The sequence below is a fragment of the Salvelinus fontinalis genome, chromosome 10 (assembly GCF_029448725.1).
Source record: "Salvelinus fontinalis isolate EN_2023a chromosome 10, ASM2944872v1, whole genome shotgun sequence".
Lineage (NCBI taxonomy): Eukaryota > Metazoa > Chordata > Actinopteri > Salmoniformes > Salmonidae > Salvelinus > Salvelinus fontinalis.
Genome location: NC_074674.1, coordinates 49,950,367 through 49,973,455, shown reverse-complemented (window position 1 = coordinate 49,973,455; position 23,089 = coordinate 49,950,367). Strand labels below are relative to the sequence as shown.

The window sequence follows — 23,089 nt, the reverse complement described above, 5'->3', positions numbered from 1 at the left end:
GACACACCTAACACAGACACAGACATGGTCATCGTAGGAGACAGGGCTGGCAGACACACCTAACACAGACACAGACATGGTCATCGTAGGAGACAGGGCTGGTAGACACACCTAACACAGACACAGACATGGTCATCGTAGGAGACAGGGCTGGCAGACACACCTAACACAGACACAGACACAGACATGGTCATCGTAGGAGACAGGGCTGGCAGACACACCTAACACAGACACAGACACAGACATGGTCATCGTAGGAGACAGGGCTGGCAGACACACCTAACACAGACACAGACACAGACATGGTCATCGTAGGAGACAGGGCTGACAGACACACCTAACACAGACACAGACATGGTCATCGTAGGAGACAGGGCTGGTAGACACACCTAACACAGACACAGACATGGTCATCGTAGGAGACAGGGCTGACAGACACACCTAACACAGACACAGACATGGTCATCGTAGGAGACAGGGCTGACAGACACACCTAACACAGACACAGACATGGTCATCGTAGGAGACAGGGCTGGCAGACACACCTAACACAGACACAGACACAGACATGGTCATCGTAGGAGACAGGGCTGGCAGACACACCTAACACAGACACAGACATGGTCATCGTAGGAGACAGGGCTGGTAGACACACCTAACACAGACACAGACACAGACATGGTCATCGTAGGAGACAGGGCTGGTAGACACACCTAACACAGACACAGACATGGTCATCGTAGGAGACAGGGCTGACAGACACACCTAACACAGACACAGACATGGTCATCGTAGGAGACAGGGCTGGCAGACACACCTAACACAGACACAGACACAGACATGGTCATCGTAGGAGACAGGGCCGGTAGACACACCTAACACAGACACAGACATGGTCATCGTAGGAGACAGGGCTGGTAGACACACCTAACACAGACACAGACACAGACATGGTCATCGTAGGAGACAGGGCTGGTAGACACACCTAACACAGACACAGACATGGTCATCGTAGGAGACAGGGCTGGCAGACACACCTAACACAGACACAGACATGGTCATCGTAGGAGACAGGGCTGACAGACACACCTAACACAGACACAGACATGGTCATCGTAGGAGACAGGGCTGGCAGACACACCTAACACAGACACAGACACAGACATGGTCATCGTAGGAGACAGGGCTGGCAGACACACCTAACACAGACATGGTCATCGTAGGAGACAGGGCTGACAGACACACCTAACACAGACACAGACACAGACATGGTCATCGTAGGAGACAGGGCTGACAGACACACCTAACACAGACACAGACATGGTCATCGTAGGAGACAGGGCTGGTAGACACACCTAACACAGACACAGACATGGTCATCGTAGGAGACAGGGCTGACAGACACACCTAACACAGACACAGACATGGTCATCGTAGGAGACAGGGCTGGCAGACACACCTAACACAGACATGGTCATCGTAGGAGACAGGGCTGACAGACACACCTAACACAGACACAGACACAGACATGGTCATCGTAGGAGACAGGGCTGACAGACACACCTAACACAGACACAGACATGGTCATCGTAGGAGACAGGGCTGGTAGACACACCTAACACAGACACAGACATGGTCATCGTAGGAGACAGGGCTGACAGACACACCTAACACAGACACAGACATGGTCATCGTAGGAGACAGGGCTGACAGACACACCTAACACAGACATGGTCATCGTAGGAGACAGGGCTGGTAGACACACCTAACACAGACACAGACATGGTCATCGTAGGAGACAGGGCTGGTAGACACACCTAACACAGACACAGACATGGTCATCGTAGGAGACAGGGCTGACAGACACACCTAACACAGACACAGACACAGACATGGTCATCGTAGGAGAGAGGGCTGGTAGACACACCTAACACAGACACAGACATGGTCATCGTAGGAGACAGGGCTGGTAGACACACCTAACACAGACACAGACATGGTCATCGTAGGAGACAGGGCTGACAGACACACCTAACACAGACACAGACATGGTCATCGTAGGAGACAGGGCTGACAGACACACCTAACACAGACACAGACATGGTCATCGTAGGAGACAGGGCTGGTAGACACACCTAACACAGACACAGACATGGTCATCGTAGGAGACAGGGCTGGTAGACACACCTAACACAGACACAGACACAGACATGGTCATCGTAGGAGACAGGGCTGGTAGACACACCTAACACAGACACAGACACAGACATGGTCATCGTAGGAGAGAGGGCTGGCAGACACACCTAACACAGACACAGACACAGACATGGTCATCGTAGGAGACAGGGCTGGTAGACACACCTAACACAGACACAGACACAGACATGGTCATCGTAGGAGACAGGGCTGGTAGACACACCTAACACAGACACAGACATGGTCATCGTAGGAGACAGGGCTGGTAGACACACCTAACACAGACACAGACACAGACATGGTCATCGTAGGAGACAGGGCTGGTAGACACACCTAACACAGACACAGACACAGACATGGTCATCGTAGGAGACAGGGCTGACAGACACACCTAGCACAGACACAGACACAGACATGGTCATCGTAGGAGACAGGGCTGGTAGACACACCTAACACAGACACAGACATGGTCATCGTAGGAGACAGGGCTGGTAGACACACCTAACACAGACACAGACATGGTCATCGTAGGAGACAGGGCTGGTAGACACACCTAACACAGACACAGACATGGTCATCGTAGGAGACAGGGCTGACAGACACACCTAACACAGACACAGACATGGTCATCGTAGGAGACAGGGCTGACAGACACACCTAACACAGACACAGACATGGTCATCGTAGGAGACAGGGCTGGTAGACACACCTAACACAGACACAGACACAGACATGGTCATCGTAGGAGACAGGGCTGGTAGACACACCTAACACAGACACAGACACAGACATGGTCATCGTAGGAGAGAGGGCTGGCAGACACACCTAACACAGACACAGACACAGACATGGTCATCGTAGGAGACAGGGCTGGTAGACACACCTAACACAGACACAGACATGGTCATCGTAGGAGACAGGGCTGGTAGACACACCTAACACAGACACAGACATGGTCATCGTAGGAGACAGGGCTGGTAGACACACCTAACACAGACACAGACATGGTCATCGTAGGAGACAGGGCTGACAGACACACCTAACACAGACACAGACATGGTCATCGTAGGAGACAGGGCTGGTAGACACACCTAACACAGACACAGACACAGACATGGTCATCGTAGGAGACAGGGCTGGTAGACACACCTAACACAGACACAGACACAGACATGGTCATCGTAGGAGACAGGGCTGGTAGACACACCTAACACAGACACAGACATGGTCATCGTAGGAGACAGGGCTGGTAGACACACCTAACACAGACACAGACACAGACATGGTCATCGTAGGAGACAGGGCTGGTAGACACACCTAACACAGACACAGACACAGACATGGTCATCGTAGGAGACAGGGCTGACAGACACACCTAGCACAGACACAGACACAGACATGGTCATCGTAGGAGACAGGGCTGACAGACACACCTAGCACAGACACAGACACAGACATGGTCATCGTAGGAGACATGGCTGGCAGACACACCTAACACAGACACAGACATGGTCATCGTAGGAGACAGGGCTGGTAGACACACCTAACACAGACACAGACATGGTCATCGTAGGAGACAGGGCTGACAGACACACCTAACACAGACACAGACACAGACATGGTCATCGTAGGAGACATGGCTGGCAGACACACCTAACACAGACACAGACATGGTCATCGTAGGAGACAGGGCTGGCAGACACACCTAACACAGACACAGACATGGTCATCGTAGGAGAGAGGGCTGGTAGACACACCTAACACAGACACAGACATGGTCATCGTAGGAGACAGGGCTGGTAGACACACCTAACACAGACACAGACATGGTCATCGTAGGAGACAGGGCTGACAGACACACCTAACACAGACAGAGACATGGTCATCGTAGGAGACAGGGCTGGTAGACACACCTAACACAGACACAGACACAGACATGGTCATCGTAGGAGAGAGGGCTGGTAGACACACCTAACACAGACACAGACACAGACATGGTCATCGTAGGAGACAGGGCTGGTAGACACACCTAACACAGACACAGACATGGTCATCGTAGGAGACAGGGCCGGTAGACACACCTAACACAGACACAGACATGGTCATCGTAGGAGAGAGGGCTGGTAGACACACCTAACACAGACACAGACACAGACATGGTCATCGTAGGAGACAGGGCTGGCAGACACACCTAACACAGACACAGACACAGACATGGTCATCGTAGGAGACAGGGCTGGTAGACACACCTAACACAGACACAGACATGGTCATCGTAGGAGAGAGGGCTGGTAGACACACCTAACACAGACACAGACATGGTCATCGTAGGAGACAGGGCTGGTAGACACACCTAACACAGACACAGACACAGACATGGTCATCGTAGGAGACAGGGCTGACAGACACACCTAACACAGACACAGACATGGTCATCGTAGGAGACAGGGCTGACAGACACACCTAACACAGACACAGACATGGTCATCGTAGGAGACAGGGCTGACAGACACACCTAACACAGACACAGACATGGTCATCGTAGGAGACAGGGCTGACAGACACACCTAACACAGACACAGACATGGTCATCGTAGGAGACAGGGCTGGTAGACACACCTAACACAGACACAGACATGGTCATCGTAGGAGACAGGGCTGACAAACACACCTAACACAGACATGGTCATCGTAGGAGAGAGGGCTGGCAGACACACCTAACACAGACACAGACATGGTCATCGTAGGAGACAGGGCTGGCAGACACACCTAACACAGACACAGACATGGTCATCGTAGGAGACAGGGCTGGCAGACACACCTAACACAGACACAGACATGGTCATCGTAGGAGACAGGGCTGACAGACACACCTAACACAGACACAGACACAGACATGGTCATCGTAGGAGACAGGGCTGGTAGACACACCTAACACAGACACAGACATGGTCATCGTAGGAGACAGGGCTGGCAGACACACCTAACACAGACACAGACACAGACATGGTCATCGTAGGAGACAGGGCTGGTAGACACACCTAACACAGACACAGACATGGTCATCGTAGGAGACAGGGCTGGTAGACACACCTAACACAGACACAGACATGGTCATCGTAGGAGAGAGGGCTGGTAGACACACCTAACACAGACACAGACATGGTCATCGTAGGAGACAGGGCTGGTAGACACACCTAACACAGACACAGACATGGTCATCGTAGGAGAGAGGGCTGGTAGACACACCTAACACAGACACAGACACAGACATGGTCATCGTAGGAGACAGGGCTGACAGACACACCTAACACAGACACAGACATGGTCATCGTAGGAGACAGGGCTGGCAGACACACCTAACACAGACACAGACACAGACATGGTCATCGTAGGAGAGAGGGCTGACAGACACACCTAACACAGACACAGACATGGTCATCGTAGGAGACAGGGCTGGCAGACACACCTAACACAGACACAGACATGGTCATCGTAGGAGACAGGGCTGGCAGACACACCTAACACAGACACAGACATGGTCATCGTAGGAGACAGGGCTGACAGACACACCTAACACAGACACAGACATGGTCATCGTAGGAGACAGGGCTGGCAGACACACCTAACACAGACACAGACACAGACATGGTCATCGTAGGAGAGAGGGCTGACAGACACACCTAACACAGACACAGACATGGTCATCGTAGGAGACAGGGCTGGTAGACACACCTAACACAGACACAGACACAGACATGGTCATCGTAGGAGACAGGGCTGACAGACACACCTAACACAGACACAGACATGGTCATCGTAGGAGACAGGGCTGGCAGACACACCTAACACAGACACAGACACAGACATGGAGGGTTTTCAGACTAATTGGACCGGAGACGCAGACTGGTCGGGGACTTCAAACTATCTTAACTGAAAGTGTTTAGTACAGGAAAAGGTAAGGTGTCCTACCTTCATGTGGGTTGGTAGGGAGCTGCCAGGGGCGACAGCAGCGGGGGGGGGAGGGGCAGAAGGGGCAGAAGGGGCAGAGCTAGCAGCCAGCTTGTCCAACGTCAGGTCCTTAAAGGCTGGGATCAGATCAGCACTGATAAAACACACAGAGAGGTTAGAACACACACACACACACACTCCTGTGGACAACACACACACACTCCTGTGGACAACACACACACACTCCTGTGGACAACACACACACACTCCTGTGGACAACACACACAGACCTGTCGACGGTGATGCAGATGACTGCTCCGACGGTGACGTCTCTCGTTCCTTCAGGTACCAGGATCTTGGCCAGGTAACAGTCCTCCAACAGCTCAAACCCCACCGTGGCCTTGTCCGTCTCCACCTAACACACACACAGTTAGCCAGGTCTGTGGTCACTACGTATGAACCAGAGGAGGAACACACCGTGGCCTTGTCCGTCTCCACCTAACACACACACAGTTAGCCAGGTCTGTGGTCACTACGTATGAAACAGAGGAACACACCGTGGCCTTATTCGGCTATATTCGGCTAGCCAGGAGATGGGCCTAGATTTGAGGCTAGCTCCAGGCTAACTGGTGCTTGCTTCGGGACAGAGACGTTAGCCAGGAGTAGCCACTCGGATAGCAGCTAGCTAACTGCGATGATCCGGAGTGAAGATTCAGAGCTTGTGGTAGGAATCCAGATATATGGTGGAGAAAAGCAGTCCGATATGCTCTGGGTTGATATCGTGCTGTGCCGACTGGCAGGAGTTGACCGGGCTGACAGATGTCCCAGTTAACGGTGATGGCTAACTGACTACTAGCTAGTAGCTGGCTAGCTTGAAGGGGTTTACGGTTCTAAAGTATAAAAAATAGCAGATCCACATTGGGTGACACGGGTTGCAGGAGATTATTTCAATCTGTAGATGGAAAACTTTGATAAAAAATACATAGTAAATATATACGAAGAAAGAAACAATATATACAAGGGACAGGACAAGACAATCAAAACATCGCCATCTTGGATATCTGGGAGTTGAACCGCAGAGTGAAGGAAATGCAGCCAACAAGTGCTCAGCATATGTGGGAACTCCTTCAAGACTGTTGGAAAAGCATTCCAGGTGACGCTGGTTGAGAGAATGCCAAGAGTGTGCAAAGCTGTCAAGGCAAAAGGGTGGCTACGTTGAAGAACCTAAAATCTAAAATATATTTTGATTTGTTTAACACTTTGTTGGTTACTACATGATTCCATATGTGTTATTTCATAGTTTTGATGTCTTCACTATTATTCTACAACGTAGAAAATAGTAAAAATAAAGAAAAACCCTTAATTGAGCAGGTGTCCAAACGTTTGACTGGTACTCTATATTAAAAATATACTCAAGACACATTATCTTCACACATATTTTAGATTCTTCAGAATGGTGTTTTCCTGCTAACTGTATTTAAATGTGATTCCTGTCATTCTGACCACCGTGGCTGGACACCCTAATGGGTTACACGCCCTAATGGGTCCGGTAAACTTTTCAAATAGCCGGTAAATTAATATCTTCCCGGTCATGCTGTCCGGCACAACATTATACGAACAGAAAACCTGGTGTGTGTGTGTGTGTGTACTCACCTCAGCGATCAGGTCTCCCTCATTGATCTTGTCTCCCTCCTTCTTCTCCCAGCGAGCGATGGTTCCAGTCTGCATGGTGGGGGACAGAGCAGGCAGCTCCACCTACCACACAGTCACACACAAATTATGCAAACGTATATTCAGAGTCTGAATCTCTTTATTAAACACATTTAATTGTTAACTGCCTATGAGCCCAATTTGCATGTGCAAAAAAGTGAGAAAACCTCCCATCTGAACAGTAATATATCTAGTAAACCTCCCATCTGAACAGTAATATATCTAGTAAACCTCCCACCTGAACAGTAATATATCTAGTAAACCTCCCACCTGAACAGTAATATATCTAGTAAACCTCCCATCTGAACAGTAATATATCTAGTAAACCTCCCACCTGAACAGTAATATATCTAGTAAACCTCCCACCTGAACAGTAATATATCTAGTAAACCTCCCATCTGAACAGTAATATATCTAGTAAACCTCCCACCTGAACAGTAATATATCTAGTAAACCTCCCACCTGAACAGTAATATATCTAGTAAACCTCCCACCTGAACAGTAATATATCTAGTAAACCTCCCACCTGAACAGTAATATATCTAGTAAACCTCCCATCTGAACAGTAATATATCTAGTAAACCTCCCATCTGAACAGTAATATATCTAGTAAACCTCCCATCTGAACAGTAATATATCTAGTAAACCTCCCACCTGAACAGTAATATATCTAGTAAACCTCCCACCTGAACAGTAATATATCTAGTAAACCTCCCATCTGAACAGTAATATATCTAGTAAACCTCCCACCTGAACAGTAATATATCTAGTAAACCTCCCACCTGAACAGTAATATATCTAGTAAACCTCCCATCTGAACAGTAATATATCTAGTAAACCTCCCATCTGAACAGTAATATATCTAGTAAACCTCCCACCTGAACAGTAATATATCTAGTAAACCTCCCATCTGAACAGTAATATATCTAGTAAACCTCCCACCTGAACAGTAATATATCTAGTAAACCTCCCATCTGAACAGTAATATATCTAGTAAACCTCCCATCTGAACAGTAATATATCTAGTAAACCTCCCACCTGAACAGTAATATATCTAGTAAACCTCCCACCTGAACAGTAATATATCTAGTAAACCTCCCACCTGAACAGTAATATATCTAGTAAACCTCCCATCTGAACAGTAATATATCTAGTAAACCTCCCATCTGAACAGTAATATATCTAGTAAACCTCCCATCTGAACAGTAATATATCTAGTAAACCTCCCATCTGAACAGTAATATATCTAGTAAACCTCCCACCTGAACAGTAATATATCTAGTAAACCTCCCATCTGAACAGTAATATATCTAGTAAACCTCCCACCTGAACAGTAATATATCTAGTAAACCTCCCACCTGAACAGTAATATATCTAGTAAACCTCCCATCTGAACAGTAATATAACTAGTAAACCTCCCACCTGAACAGTAATATATCTAGTAAACCTCCCATCTGAACAGTAATATATCTAGTAAACCTCCCACCTGAACAGTAATATATCTAGTAAACCTCCCACCTGAACAGTAATATATCTAGTAAACCTCCCATCTGAACAGTAATATATCTAGTAAACCTCCCACCTGAACAGTAATATATCTAGTAAACCTCCCATCTGAACAGTACTATATCTAGTAAACCTCCCACCTGAACAGTAATATATCTAGTAAACCTCCCACCTGAACAGTAATATATCTAGTAAACCTCCCATCTGAACAGTAATATATCTAGTAAACCTCCCATCTGAACAGTAATATATCTAGTAAACCTCCCATCTGAACAGTAATATATCTAGTAAACCTCCCATCTGAACAGTAATATATCTAGTAAACCTCCCACCTGAACAGTAATATATCTAGTAAACCTCCCACCTGAACAGTAATATATCTAGTAAACCTCCCACCTGAACAGTAATATATCTAGTAAACCTCCCACCTGAACAGTAATATATCTAGTAAACCTCCCATCTGAACAGTAATATATCTAGTAAACCTCCCATCTGAACAGTAATATATCTAGTAAACCTCCCACCTGAACAGTAATATATCTAGTAAACCTCCCACCTGAACAGTAATATATCTAGTAAACCTCCCACCTGAACAGTAATATATCTAGTAAACCTCCCACCTGAACAGTAATATATCTAGTAAACCTCCCATCTGAACAGTAATATATCTAGTAAACCTCCCATCTGAACAGTAATATATCTAGTAAACCTCCCATCTGAACAGTAATATATCTAGTAAACCTCCCATCTGAACAGTAATATATCTAGTAAACCTCCCATCTGAACAGTAATATATCTAGTAAACCTCCCATCTGAACAGTAATATATCTAGTAAACCTCCCATCTGAACAGTAATATATCTAGTAAACCTCCCATCTGAACAGTAATATATCTAGTAAACCTCCCATCTGAACAGTAATATATCTAGTAAACCTCCCATCTGAACAGTAATATATCTAGTAAACCTCCCATCTGAACAGTAATATATCTAGTAAACCTCCCATCTGAACAGTAATATATCTAGTAAACCTCCCATCTGAACAGTAATATATCTAGTAAACCTCCCACCTGAACAGTAATATATCTAGTAAACCTCCCACCTGAACAGTAATATATCTAGTAAACCTCCCATCTGAACAGTAATATATCTAGTAAACCTCCCATCTGAACAGTAATATATCTAGTAAACCTCCCATCTGAACAGTAATATATCTAGTAAACCTCCCATCTGAACAGTAATATATCTAGTAAACCTCCCACCTGAACAGTAATATATCTAGTAAACCTCCCACCTGAACAGTAATATATCTAGTAAACCTCCCACCTGAACAGTAATATATCTAGTAAACCTCCCACCTGAACAGTAATATATCTAGTAAACCTCCCATCTGAACAGTAATATATCTAGTAAACCTCCCATCTGAACAGTAATATATCTAGTAAACCTCCCATCTGAACAGTAATATATCTAGTAAACCTCCCATCTGAACAGTAATATATCTAGTAAACCTCCCATCTGAACAGTAATATATCTAGTAAACCTCCCACCTGAACAGTAATATATCTAGTAAACCTCCCACCTGAACAGTAATATATCTAGTAAACCTCCCATCTGAACAGTAATATATCTAGTAAACCTCCCATCTGAACAGTAATATATCTAGTAAACCTCCCATCTGAACAGTAATATATCTAGTAAACCTCCCATCTGAACAGTAATATATCTAGTAAACCTCCCATCTGAACAGTAATATATCTAGTAAACCTCCCATCTGAACAGTAATATATCTAGTAAACCTCCCACCTGAACAGTAATATATCTAGTAAACCTCCCATCTGAACAGTAATATATCTAGTAAACCTCCCATCTGAACAGTAATATATCTAGTAAACCTCCCATCTGAACAGTAATATATCTAGTAAACCTCCCATCTGAACAGTAATATATCTAGTAAACCTCCCATCTGAACAGTAATATATCTAGTAAACCTCCCATCTGAACAGTAATATATCTAGTAAACCTCCCATCTGAACAGTAATATATCTAGTAAACCTCCCATCTGAACAGTAATATATCTAGTAAACCTCCCATCTGAACAGTAATATATCTAGTAAACCTCCCACCTGAACAGTAATATATCTAGTAAACCTCCCACCTGAACAGTAATATATCTAGTAAACCTCCCATCTGAACAGTAATATATCTAGTAAACCTCCCATCTGAACAGTAATATATCTAGTAAACCTCCCACCTGAACAGTAATATATCTAGTAAACCTCCCATCTGAACAGTAATATATCTAGTAAACCTCCCATCTGAACAGTAATATATCTAGTAAACCTCCCATCTGAACAGTAATATATCTAGTAAACCTCCCATCTGAACAGTAATATATCTAGTAAACCTCCCATCTGAACAGTAATATATCTAGTAAACCTCCCATCTGAACAGTAATATATCTAGTAAACCTCCCATCTGAACAGTAATATATCTAGTAAACCTCCCATCTGAACAGTAATATATCTAGTAAACCTCCCATCTGAACAGTAATATATCTAGTAAACCTCCCACCTGAACAGTAATATATCTAGTAAACCTCCCACCTGAACAGTAATATATCTAGTAAACCTCCCATCTGAACAGTAATATATCTAGTAAACCTCCCATCTGAACAGTAATATATCTAGTAAACCTCCCACCTGAACAGTAATATATCTAGTAAACCTCCCATCTGAACAGTAATATATCTAGTAAACCTCCCATCTGAACAGTAATATATCTAGTAAACCTCCCATCTGAACAGTAATATATCTAGTAAACCTCCCATCTGAACAGTAATATATCTAGTAAACCTCCCATCTGAACAGTAATATATCTAGTAAACCTCCCACCTGAACAGTAATATATCTAGTAAACCTCCCATCTGAACAGTAATATATCTAGTAAACCTCCCATCTGAACAGTAATATATCTAGTAAACCTCCCATCTGAACAGTAATATATCTAGTAAACCTCCCACCTGAACAGTAATATATCTAGTAAACCTCCCACCTGAACAGTAATATATCTAGTAAACCTCCCATCTGAACAGTAATATATCTAGTAAACCTCCCATCTGAACAGTAATATATCTAGTAAACCTCCCATCTGAACAGTAATATATCTAGTAAACCTCCCATCTGAACAGTAATATATCTAGTAAACCTCCCACCTGAACAGTAATATATCTAGTAAACCTCCCATCTGAACAGTAATATATCTAGTAAACCTCCCATCTGAACAGTAATATATCTAGTAAACCTCCCACCTGAACAGTAATATATCTAGTAAACCTCCCATCTGAACAGTAATATATCTAGTAAACCTCCCATCTGAACAGTAATATATCTAGTAAACCTCCCATCTGAACAGTAATATATCTAGTAAACCTCCCATCTGAACAGTAATATATCTAGTAAACCTCCCACCTGAACAGTAATATATCTAGTAAACCTCCCATCTGAACAGTAATATATCTAGTAAACCTCCCATCTGAACAGTAATATATCTAGTAAACCTCCCATCTGAACAGTAATATATCTAGTAAACCTCCCATCTGAACAGTAATATATCTAGTAAACCTCCCATCTGAACAGTAATATATCTAGTAAACCTCCCACCTGAACAGTAATATATCTAGTAAACCTCCCATCTGAACAGTAATATATCTAGTAAACCTCCCATCTGAACAGTAATATATCTAGTAAACCTCCCATCTGAACAGTAATATATCTAGTAAACCTCCCATCTGAACAGTAATATATCTAGTAAACCTCCCACCTGAACAGTAATATATCTAGTAAACCTCCCATCTGAACAGTAATATATCTAGTAAACCTCCCATCTGAACAGTAATATATCTAGTAAACCTCCCATCTGAACAGTAATATATCTAGTAAACCTCCCACCTGAACAGTAATATATCTAGTAAACCTCCCACCTGAACAGTAATATATCTAGTAAACCTCCCATCTGAACAGTAATATATCTAGTAAACCTCCCATCTGAACAGTAATATATCTAGTAAACCTCCCATCTGAACAGTAATATATCTAGTAAACCTCCCATCTGAACAGTAATATATCTAGTAAACCTCCCATCTGAACAGTAATATATCTAGTAAACCTCCCATCTGAACAGTAATATATCTAGTAAACCTCCCATCTGAACAGTAATATATCTAGTAAACCTCCCACCTGAACAGTAATATATCTAGTAAACCTCCCATCTGAACAGTAATATATCTAGTAAACCTCCCACCTGAACAGTAATATATCTAGTAAACCTCCCATCTGAACAGTAATATATCTAGTAAACCTCCCATCTGAACAGTAATATATCTAGTAAACCTCCCATCTGAACAGTAATATATCTAGTAAACCTCCCATCTGAACAGTAATATATCTAGTAAACCTCCCATCTGAACAGTAATATATCTAGTAAACCTCCCACCTGAACAGTAATATATCTAGTAAACCTCCCATCTGAACAGTAATATATCTAGTAAACCTCCCATCTGAACAGTAATATATCTAGTAAACCTCCCATCTGAACAGTAATATATCTAGTAAACCTCCCATCTGAACAGTAATATATCTAGTAAACCTCCCATCTGAACAGTAATATATCTAGTAAACCTCCCACCTGAACAGTAATATATCTAGTAAACCTCCCATCTGAACAGTAATATATCTAGTAAACCTCCCATCTGAACAGTAATATATCTAGTAAACCTCCCATCTGAACAGTAATATATCTAGTAAACCTCCCACCTGAACAGTAATATATCTAGTAAACCTCCCATCTGAACAGTAATATATCTAGTAAACCTCCCATCTGAACAGTAATATATCTAGTAAACCTCCCATCTGAACAGTAATATATCTAGTAAACCTCCCATCTGAACAGTAATATATCTAGTAAACCTCCCATCTGAACAGTAATATATCTAGTAAACCTCCCATCTGAACAGTAATATATCTAGTAAACCTCCCATCTGAACAGTAATATATCTAGTAAACCTCCCATCTGAACAGTAATATATCTAGTAAACCTCCCATCTGAACAGTAATATATCTAGTAAACCTCCCATCTGAACAGTAATATATCTAGTAAACCTCCCATCTGAACAGTAATATATCTAGTAAACCTCCCATCTGAACAGTAATATATCTAGTAAACCTCCCATCTGAACAGTAATATATCTAGTAAACCTCCCATCTGAACAGTAATATATCTAGTAAACCTCCCATCTGAACAGTAATATATCTAGTAAACCTCCCATCTGAACAGTAATATATCTAGTAAACCTCCCATCTGAACAGTAATATATCTAGTAAACCTCCCATCTGAACAGTAATATATCTAGTAAACCTCCCATCTGAACAGTAATATATCTAGTAAACCTCCCATCTGAACAGTAATATATCTAGTAAACCTCCCATCTGAACAGTAATATATCTAGTAAACCTCCCATCTGAACAGTAATATATCTAGTAAACCTCCCATCTGAACAGTAATATATCTAGTAAACCTCCCATCTGAACAGTAATATATCTAGTAAACCTCCCATCTGAACAGTAATATATCTAGTAAACCTCCCATCTGAACAGTAATATATCTAGTAAACCTCCCATCTGAACAGTAATATATCTAGTAAACCTCCCATCTGAACAGTAATATATCTAGTAAACCTCCCATCTGAACAGTAATATATCTAGTAAACCTCCCATCTGAACAGTAATATATCTAGTAAACCTCCCATCTGAACAGTAATATATCTAGTAAACCTCCCATCTGAACAGTAATATATCTAGTAAACCTCCCATCTGAACAGTAATATATCTAGTAAACCTCCCATCTGAACAGTAATATATCTAGTAAACCTCCCATCTGAACAGTAATATATCTAGTAAACCTCCCATCTGAACAGTAATATATCTAGTAAACCTCCCATCTGAACAGTAATATATCTAGTAAACCTCCCACCTGAACAGTAATATATCTAGTAAACCTCCCATCTGAACAGTAATATATCTAGTAAACCTCCCACCTGAACAGTAATATATCTAGTAAACCTCCCATCTGAACAGTAATATATCTAGTAAACCTCCCATCTGAACAGTAATATATCTAGTAAATCTCCCATCTGAACAGTAATATATCTAGTAAACCTCCCACCTGAACAGTAATATATCTAGTAAACCTCCCACCTGAACAGTAATATATCTAGTAAACCTCCCATCTGAACAGTAATATATCTAGTAAACCTCCCATCTGAACAGTAATATATCTAGTAAATCTCCCATCTGAACAGTAATATATCTAGTAAACCTCCCATCTGAACAGTAATATATCTAGTAAACCTCCCACCTGAACAGTAATATATCTAGTAAACCTCCCACCTGAACAGTAATATATCTAGTAAACCTCCCATCTGAACAGTAATATATCTAGTAAACCTCCCATCTGAACAGTAATATATCTAGTAAACCTCCCATCTGAACAGTAATATATCTAGTAAACCTCCCACCTGAACAGTAATATATCTAGTAAACCTCCCACCTGAACAGTAATATATCTAGTAAACCTCCCATCTGAACAGTAATATATCTAGTAAACCTCCCATCTGAACAGTAATATATCTAGTAAACCTCCCATCTGAACAGTAATATATCTAGTAAACCTCCCACCTGAACAGTAATATATCTAGTAAACCTCCCACCTGAACAGTAATATATCTAGTAAACCTCCCATCTGAACAGTAATATATCTAGTAAACCTCCCATCTGAACAGTAATATATCTAGTAAACCTCCCACCTAAACAGTAATATATCTAGTAAACCTCCCACCTGAACAGTAATATATCTAGTAAACCTCCCATCTGAACAGTAATATATCTAGTAAACCTCCCATCTGAACAGTAATATATCTAGTAAACCTCCCATCTGAACAGTAATATATCTAGTAAACCTCCCATCTGAACAGTAATATATCTAGTAAACCTCCCATCTGAACAGTAATATATCTAGTAAACCTCCCACCTAAACAGTAATATATCTAGTAAACCTCCCACCTGAACAGTAATATATCTAGTAAACCTCCCATCTGAACAGTAATATATCTAGTAAACATCAATGACAGTCAGGAGTTTTGAATACTAGTGTTTGCATGATATGCAATGCATTTTCAGACTGGAGAAAATGGTCATTGTTCTACCAAAGTATTGTTTGTTTGTTGTTATATGTGTATTTCTATTTACATGGAGTGAGTACTGACTAAACTCTGGCTGTATATCTATTTACATGGAGTGAGCACTGTGACTAAACTCTGCCTGGCTGTATTTCATACATGGAAAGCATGGAATTTGGGCAATGCAGAAATAATGACACACTGAAGATAAACAACTTGTGCAATATACATGTAGCACCTTTAAATCGGTGGCCGCCATTGTTGTCATTCCCTTGTTATTGATTGAATATACACTGAGTGTATAAACCATTAGGAACAGTAAAAACTGACCAGGTGAATCCAGGTGAAAGCTATGATCCCTTATTGATGTCACTTGTTAAATCCACTTCAATCAGTGTAGCTGAAGGGGAGGAGACGGCTTAAAGAATGATTTTTAAGCCTTGAGACATGCATTGTGTATGTGTGCCATTCAGAGGGTGAATGGGCAAGACAAATATTGTAAATGCCTTTGAACGGGTTATGGTAGTAGGTGCCAGGCACATCAGTTTGTGTCAAGAACTGTAACGCTGCTGGGTTTTTCACGCTCAACAGTTTCCCGTGTGTATCATGAATGATCCACCACCCAAAGGACATCCAGCCAACCTGACAAATGTGGGAAGCATTGGAGTCAACATGGACCAGCATCGCTGTGGAGTCAACATGGACCAGCATCGCTGTGGAGTCAACATGGACCAGCATCGCTGTGGAGTCAACATGGACCAGCATCGCTGTGGAGTCAACATGGACCAGCATCGCTGTGGAGTCAACATGGACCAGCATCGCTGTGGAGTCAACATGGACCAGCATCGCTGTGGAGTCAACATGGACCAGCATCGCTGTGGAGTCAACATGGACCAGCATCGCTGTGGAGTCAACATGGACCAGCATCGCTGTGGAACGCTTTCAACACCTTGTAGAGTCCATGCCCCAACAAATTGAGGCTGTTCTGGGGTCAAAGGGGGGTGCATTTTTTGATAAAACTATACTAAATATAATCACGTCACAAAATAATTGATTATTATTACTGTTTTTCACTGTTTTGCAATGAAGTTCTTCAGTAGCCTCAACACCATTATGTAGGGTAGCACCACGGCGTAGCCGGAGGACAGCTAGCTTCCGTCCTCCTCTGGGTACATTGACTACCATACAAAACCAAGGAGGCTCATGGTTCTCACCCCCTTCCATAGACTTACTAATTATGACAACTTCTGGAGGACATCCCCCAACCTATCAGAGCTCTTGCAGCATGAATTGACATGTTGTCCACCCAATCATAGGATCAAAGAATGAATCTAGTACTGAAAGCATAAGCTACAGCTAGCTACCACTACAGTGCATACAATGTGGTGAGTAGTTGACTCAAAGAGAGAGAAAGACACTAGTTGAACAAATTAATTTCATCCAAAATGAAGGAGAAGCAAGAGAGAGCTAGAAAGAGTTCAAAATGTTCAGTTTCACTTTCTTAGCTAGCAAATGCAGCTAGCTAGTATAGTCTACTCAAACAGAGGGATGCTATGTTAGCTAACTGGCTATGACTATCCAACACAATAGTGGAACTCTTCCAAGGCAAAATAACCTTCTGCTTTTACTAATTTATAGCCACTGTAGCTTGCTGGTGTTAGTCAGTAATAAGTTTAGCATTATGTTGACTAACGTTACTGCATGATTGTAGCGGGTTTAACGCGTTAGTTCTATTAGCTATGTTGTTACTTTAGCTAATATGGTGACAAAGATGTGGGCTGTGTGTAGCGGTTATGATATGCTTTGGCATGGGAATATTTTTTGGACTGGTCACATACAGCTGATGTGTCGTCCATTGAAGACCATAAGCGAAGGGAAAAGGGGAGAGGAGAGCGCAAAGACCCAAGAAGGAATACAACGTGGCTGATATGAAAGTGAACTGTGTTTATGCGTGATCAGGGGTGTATTCATTCCGCTGATTCTGTGGAAAACATGTTTTTTAAACGGAAGCAAACAGAACGAAACTGGGATAAACATACCTGAATTTGTCCAACAGAAATTCTTGTTTGCAACTGTTGGACTAATGATTACACCCTAGATCAGCTAGATGCAGGCCAGAGGGTGCAAGGCGGAATTGAATGTGTCACTGTCTGTTCATGTGTTTGTCGCCTCAAATGTTTCTCTGCACACCTACATTGTAAACGTTCATTCATAGGCTAGGTTGTAGCAACCTCATGATGGGTATAGGGACAATTTGAGTATCATGTAGTAGCCTAAACCTATCGCTGTTACACTGAACTGAGTGAATGGAATATGAATGACAGTCATCCAATATGCTGTAATAGAAATAAGGCCATAATCATGAAAATAATGTAACGACCCTGGTTTCCCACTTCTGACACCAGTGTAATGAAACAGCAGGGAGCAGGTCTCGAACCCTCGACCTCCTAGCCCGAGGTCCGGCGCGCTATCGACTGTGCCTCAAAAGCATGCTCGTGCGGCGGAGTCGATTTCCGCGCTTATAAACCCAGGGTCGTTACACTAATGATAATTGTCCTCCCTCAACGGCACTGACCGTCACTGGTTGATATACGTATATATAAATGATATATATATGTAACATTGCATAAATATCGCCAGGAGTGATGAATAAAACCATCTTATTTGGGGTCTCTTTGGGCAGTCCGAATCACGACGTAATTTTCATGCAATGAAAACTTGGTCCTAGTTTATAAAAGTTAACGTTCACTGACACACAATTCAAAACCATTTCGATGGCTTTCACGGCAATAAAAACAGCATTTTTTATATCTCGGATCTATTTGGGTCGGATACAGACCCGACACAACTTGGATGCGATTCTCTCTGTTTTGGGTAGGATGTGGTCCACCTCGGATCGGATATTGATTTTCCAAAACAAAAAAATTACAGTATCGTGTCGGGGTCAGGTAGGAATTTAACGCATCCAATTCAGTTCGGATCTGAATTTTAGGATCCGAGAAGACTTGTAGTCATAGCCCACACAATCACAAAGTTAACTAGCTAGCTGGCTAGCAAGCTACATCACTGAAGTTACCTTCTGGTGCGGTGGTAGGCTGTAGAAGCGCTGGGTGCTGCTGGCGGCCAGGGGGGCTTGCAGCAGGGCCGTTCTGCTGGCGAGCACCACGGTGTTCAAACTACCTCCATTGCAAACAGCCCTTGACCGGACAAAACCGTGGTAACGCCTCAGATGACAAGGTCCCGGAGAGGGGTGAGAGCTCAGGGCAGGCCCAGGTAGGGCACCACGGCACCGGGGAATCGCTGAAGAATTCCTCAGCCGCAGGACGAGACGAAGCATTTCGTCTTGGTTAGTTTAGTCGCTAAATACCTTTTAGATTCCGCTGGATCTACTCCGGTACCGGAATAGCTGATAGCAATAAAGTATCTTTCTGTCCCCCGAACCAGCCCAGGTAGCTCTGTGCTCACTTTCCAATGACCTCTCTCATCACAACACAACGCTTTACGGCTCTCCTTCTCCCGTCCTACGCCCATCCTAAACTAGGTTGCCAGTTTGGCAAAATACTGATTTCCAAATTCAGTAGAAACCTTCCCACGTCATTTCATGTGTCCTCAGATTTTTTTGAGCCGTGTTATATTTACTTAATTGACATTGAGATGAATATAGCCACGTTTATTTACCCAATTCTTTAGATAACACCATAAAGCCAGTGTCTACTAGTGTTGTCACAGTGAGTAACAACTATAAATCTAAAGGAAAACTTTCTTTATCTGGCAACGTTGAGGACTCTGTCTACTGTCGTAAAAGAGTCGCAAAGCGTCTGCTGTGGGAGCTCTGCAGTTTGGTCGAGGCGCCACCTGAGGGCGCTGACCGGCCGGTTTGGCTGGATTTATGTATTCAATTGAGTACAACAGTAGATAAAACCAGGAAATTCTTTTAATTGTTTTTCCGCAATTCATTTTCTTGGTAGGGGATTGTAGAACTACTTCATATAATGTCTGTATTTCGTGTAGGCTTACCCTGGCGTAATGTTTTGATAACCACGCAAATCGCTCTCGGACAAGGTCACTTTTATCAACATATTCGCCTGTGTTTACCCTCCAAAATTGAAACGCTAATAATCCGCTAATGTGGTTATCATACAGAACTACACATCCTGTCGCAAACTTTTACATAATCACTCAAGGTGCAGGGTGGGAGAAACCTCCACATTACTCCATGCAAACTCTCACCGACAAGTAGCAAGTAACCTCTAAGTAGATATATGAACCTTTTACCGAGGTAAAGTTGGCTTTATATTGTAACGTTTATAAGCGCGCATATCGACTCTGCCGCTCGAATAGGCTTTTATGGCACTGTCATAGCGCGCTGGAATTCGGGCTAGAAGGTCGATGGTGCCGGACCTGCTCCCTGCACGTTTCATTTCAATATTCACACATTCGGACATTCAACAGACATTCGCCAAAAGCCTTTTAAAAATGTAAAAATCAATAACTAATTCACTGTTTGCTACAGAGTCATCAAACGATGTATGATTTATTCTATAAATGTCTAGCATACTTTTACAACCTTTGTTTTGAGGAAATATTCCAGTTTGGATTCTATAGAAATATATAAGATCAATAAAATGCCATTTAAAGCTATATAAATCAATAACGTTTTCACTGATTATGACAGAATCATGAAATTAGGTATGATTTATTCTATACGTATCTAGTATACTTTTGCAACCTTTGCTTTGAGTAGAAATTCCAGTTTTCATATGATAGAAATACATAAAATCTCACACATCACGGCGTACACATCACGGACAAACTGAATTGGTCCACCCACACAGACAGCGTGGTGAAGAAGGAGCAGCGCCTCTTCACCCTCAGGAGGCTGACGAAATGTGGCTTGTCACCAAAAACACTCACAAACTTCTACAGATGCACAATCGAGAGCATCCTGTCGGGCTGTATCACCACCTGGTACGGCAACTGCTCCGCCCACAACCGTAAGGCTCTCCAGAGGGTGGTGCGGTCTACCAACGCATCACCGGGGGCAAACTACCTGCCCTCCAGTACACCTACACCACTCGATGTCACAGGAAGGCCATAAAGATCATCAAGGACAACAACCACCCGAGCCACTGCCTGTTCACCCAGCTATCATCCAGAAGGTGAGGTCAGTACAGGTGCATCAAAGCAGGGACCGAGAGACTGAATAACAGCTTCTATCTCAAGGCCATCAGACTGTTAAACAGCCACCACTAACATTGTGTGGCTGCTGTCAACATACTGACTCAACTCCAGCAACTTTAATAATGGAAAAATGTATGTAATAAATGTATCACTAGTCACTTTAAACAATGCCACTTTATATAATGTTTACATACCCTACATTACTCATCTCATATGTTTATACTGTACTCTATACCATCTACTGCATCTTGCCATCTTTATGTAATACATGTACCACTAGCCACTTTAAACAATGCCACTTCATATAATGTTTACATACCCTACATTACTCATCTCATATGTTTATACTGTACTCTATACCATCTACTGCATCTTGCCTATATTTTTATGTACATATTCGTATTCACCCCTTTACACTTGTGTGTATAAGGTAGCTGTTGTGAAATTGTTAGGTTAGATTACTTGTTAGATATCACTGCATGGTTGGAACTAGAACCATAAGCATTTCACTACACTCGCATTAACATCTGCTAACCATGTGTATGTGACGGATGTGAAATGGCTAGCTAGTTAGCGGGTACGCGTGTTACATGTATGTGACAAATACAATTTGATTTAAAATATTGCATTTAAAGGTGAAGACATCTAATTCAGTGATTGTCTCAGAAAAGAGTGAAGATATGCATCTATTTGCAATAACTTTAAAGAAATTCATTTCAATTTGTTCTATATGAAGTTGTACAATGTTTACAATCTCAAATTGAATGCCAAATCAATATTCTCATTGTTAGTGCAACAGTTCTACATCTTAAAGTAGTTACAAGGCACAACAGTCATTTATTTATACGTCTCTAGTTTAACAGCAAAGAGGACCAATCATTTTCTGTTTTGGCTTTGTTGATGTTCTTTGTCAAGCTGAATGGAACCGTCTCTGGAAACACAGAGCGTTCTATCTGTTCTATCTGCACAGATCGTTCTATCTGCACAGAGCGTTCTATCTGTTCTATCTGCACAGATCGTTCTATCTGCACAGAGCGTTCTATCTGCACAGAGCGTTCTATCTGTTCTATCTGCACAGATCGTTCTATCTGCACAGAGCGTTCTATCTGTTCTATCTGCACAGAGCGTTCTATCTGCACAGAGCGTTCTATCTGCACAGAGCGTTCTATCTGTTCTATCTGCACAGATCGTTCTATCTGCACAGAGCGTTCTATCTGCACAGAGCGTTCTATCTGTTCTATCTGCACAGATCGTTCTATCTGTTCTATCTGCACAGATCGTTCTATCTGCACAGAGCGTTCTATCTGCACAGA

The 23,089-nt window shown here is 42.7% G+C and overlaps 1 protein-coding gene across 1 annotated transcript in view; it reads right to left on the bottom strand.

The window, feature by feature from the left end:
• Positions 1 to 20,108, bottom strand: part of LOC129864248 (dihydrolipoyllysine-residue acetyltransferase component of pyruvate dehydrogenase complex, mitochondrial-like) — a 61,802-nt gene extending 41,694 nt beyond the window's left edge. The window contains exons 1-4 of the mRNA XM_055936957.1: positions 19,672 to 20,108; positions 7,801 to 7,902; positions 6,438 to 6,562; positions 6,169 to 6,301 (exon numbers count right to left, since the gene is read on the bottom strand). Of these exons, the coding sequence (XP_055792932.1) occupies positions 6,169 to 6,301; positions 6,438 to 6,562; positions 7,801 to 7,902; positions 19,672 to 19,932 (621 nt within the window). The 5' untranslated portion in view covers positions 19,933 to 20,108. The remainder of the gene's footprint in view (positions 1 to 6,168; positions 6,302 to 6,437; positions 6,563 to 7,800; positions 7,903 to 19,671) is intronic.
• Between the last annotated feature and the right edge of the window lie 2,981 nt (positions 20,109 to 23,089).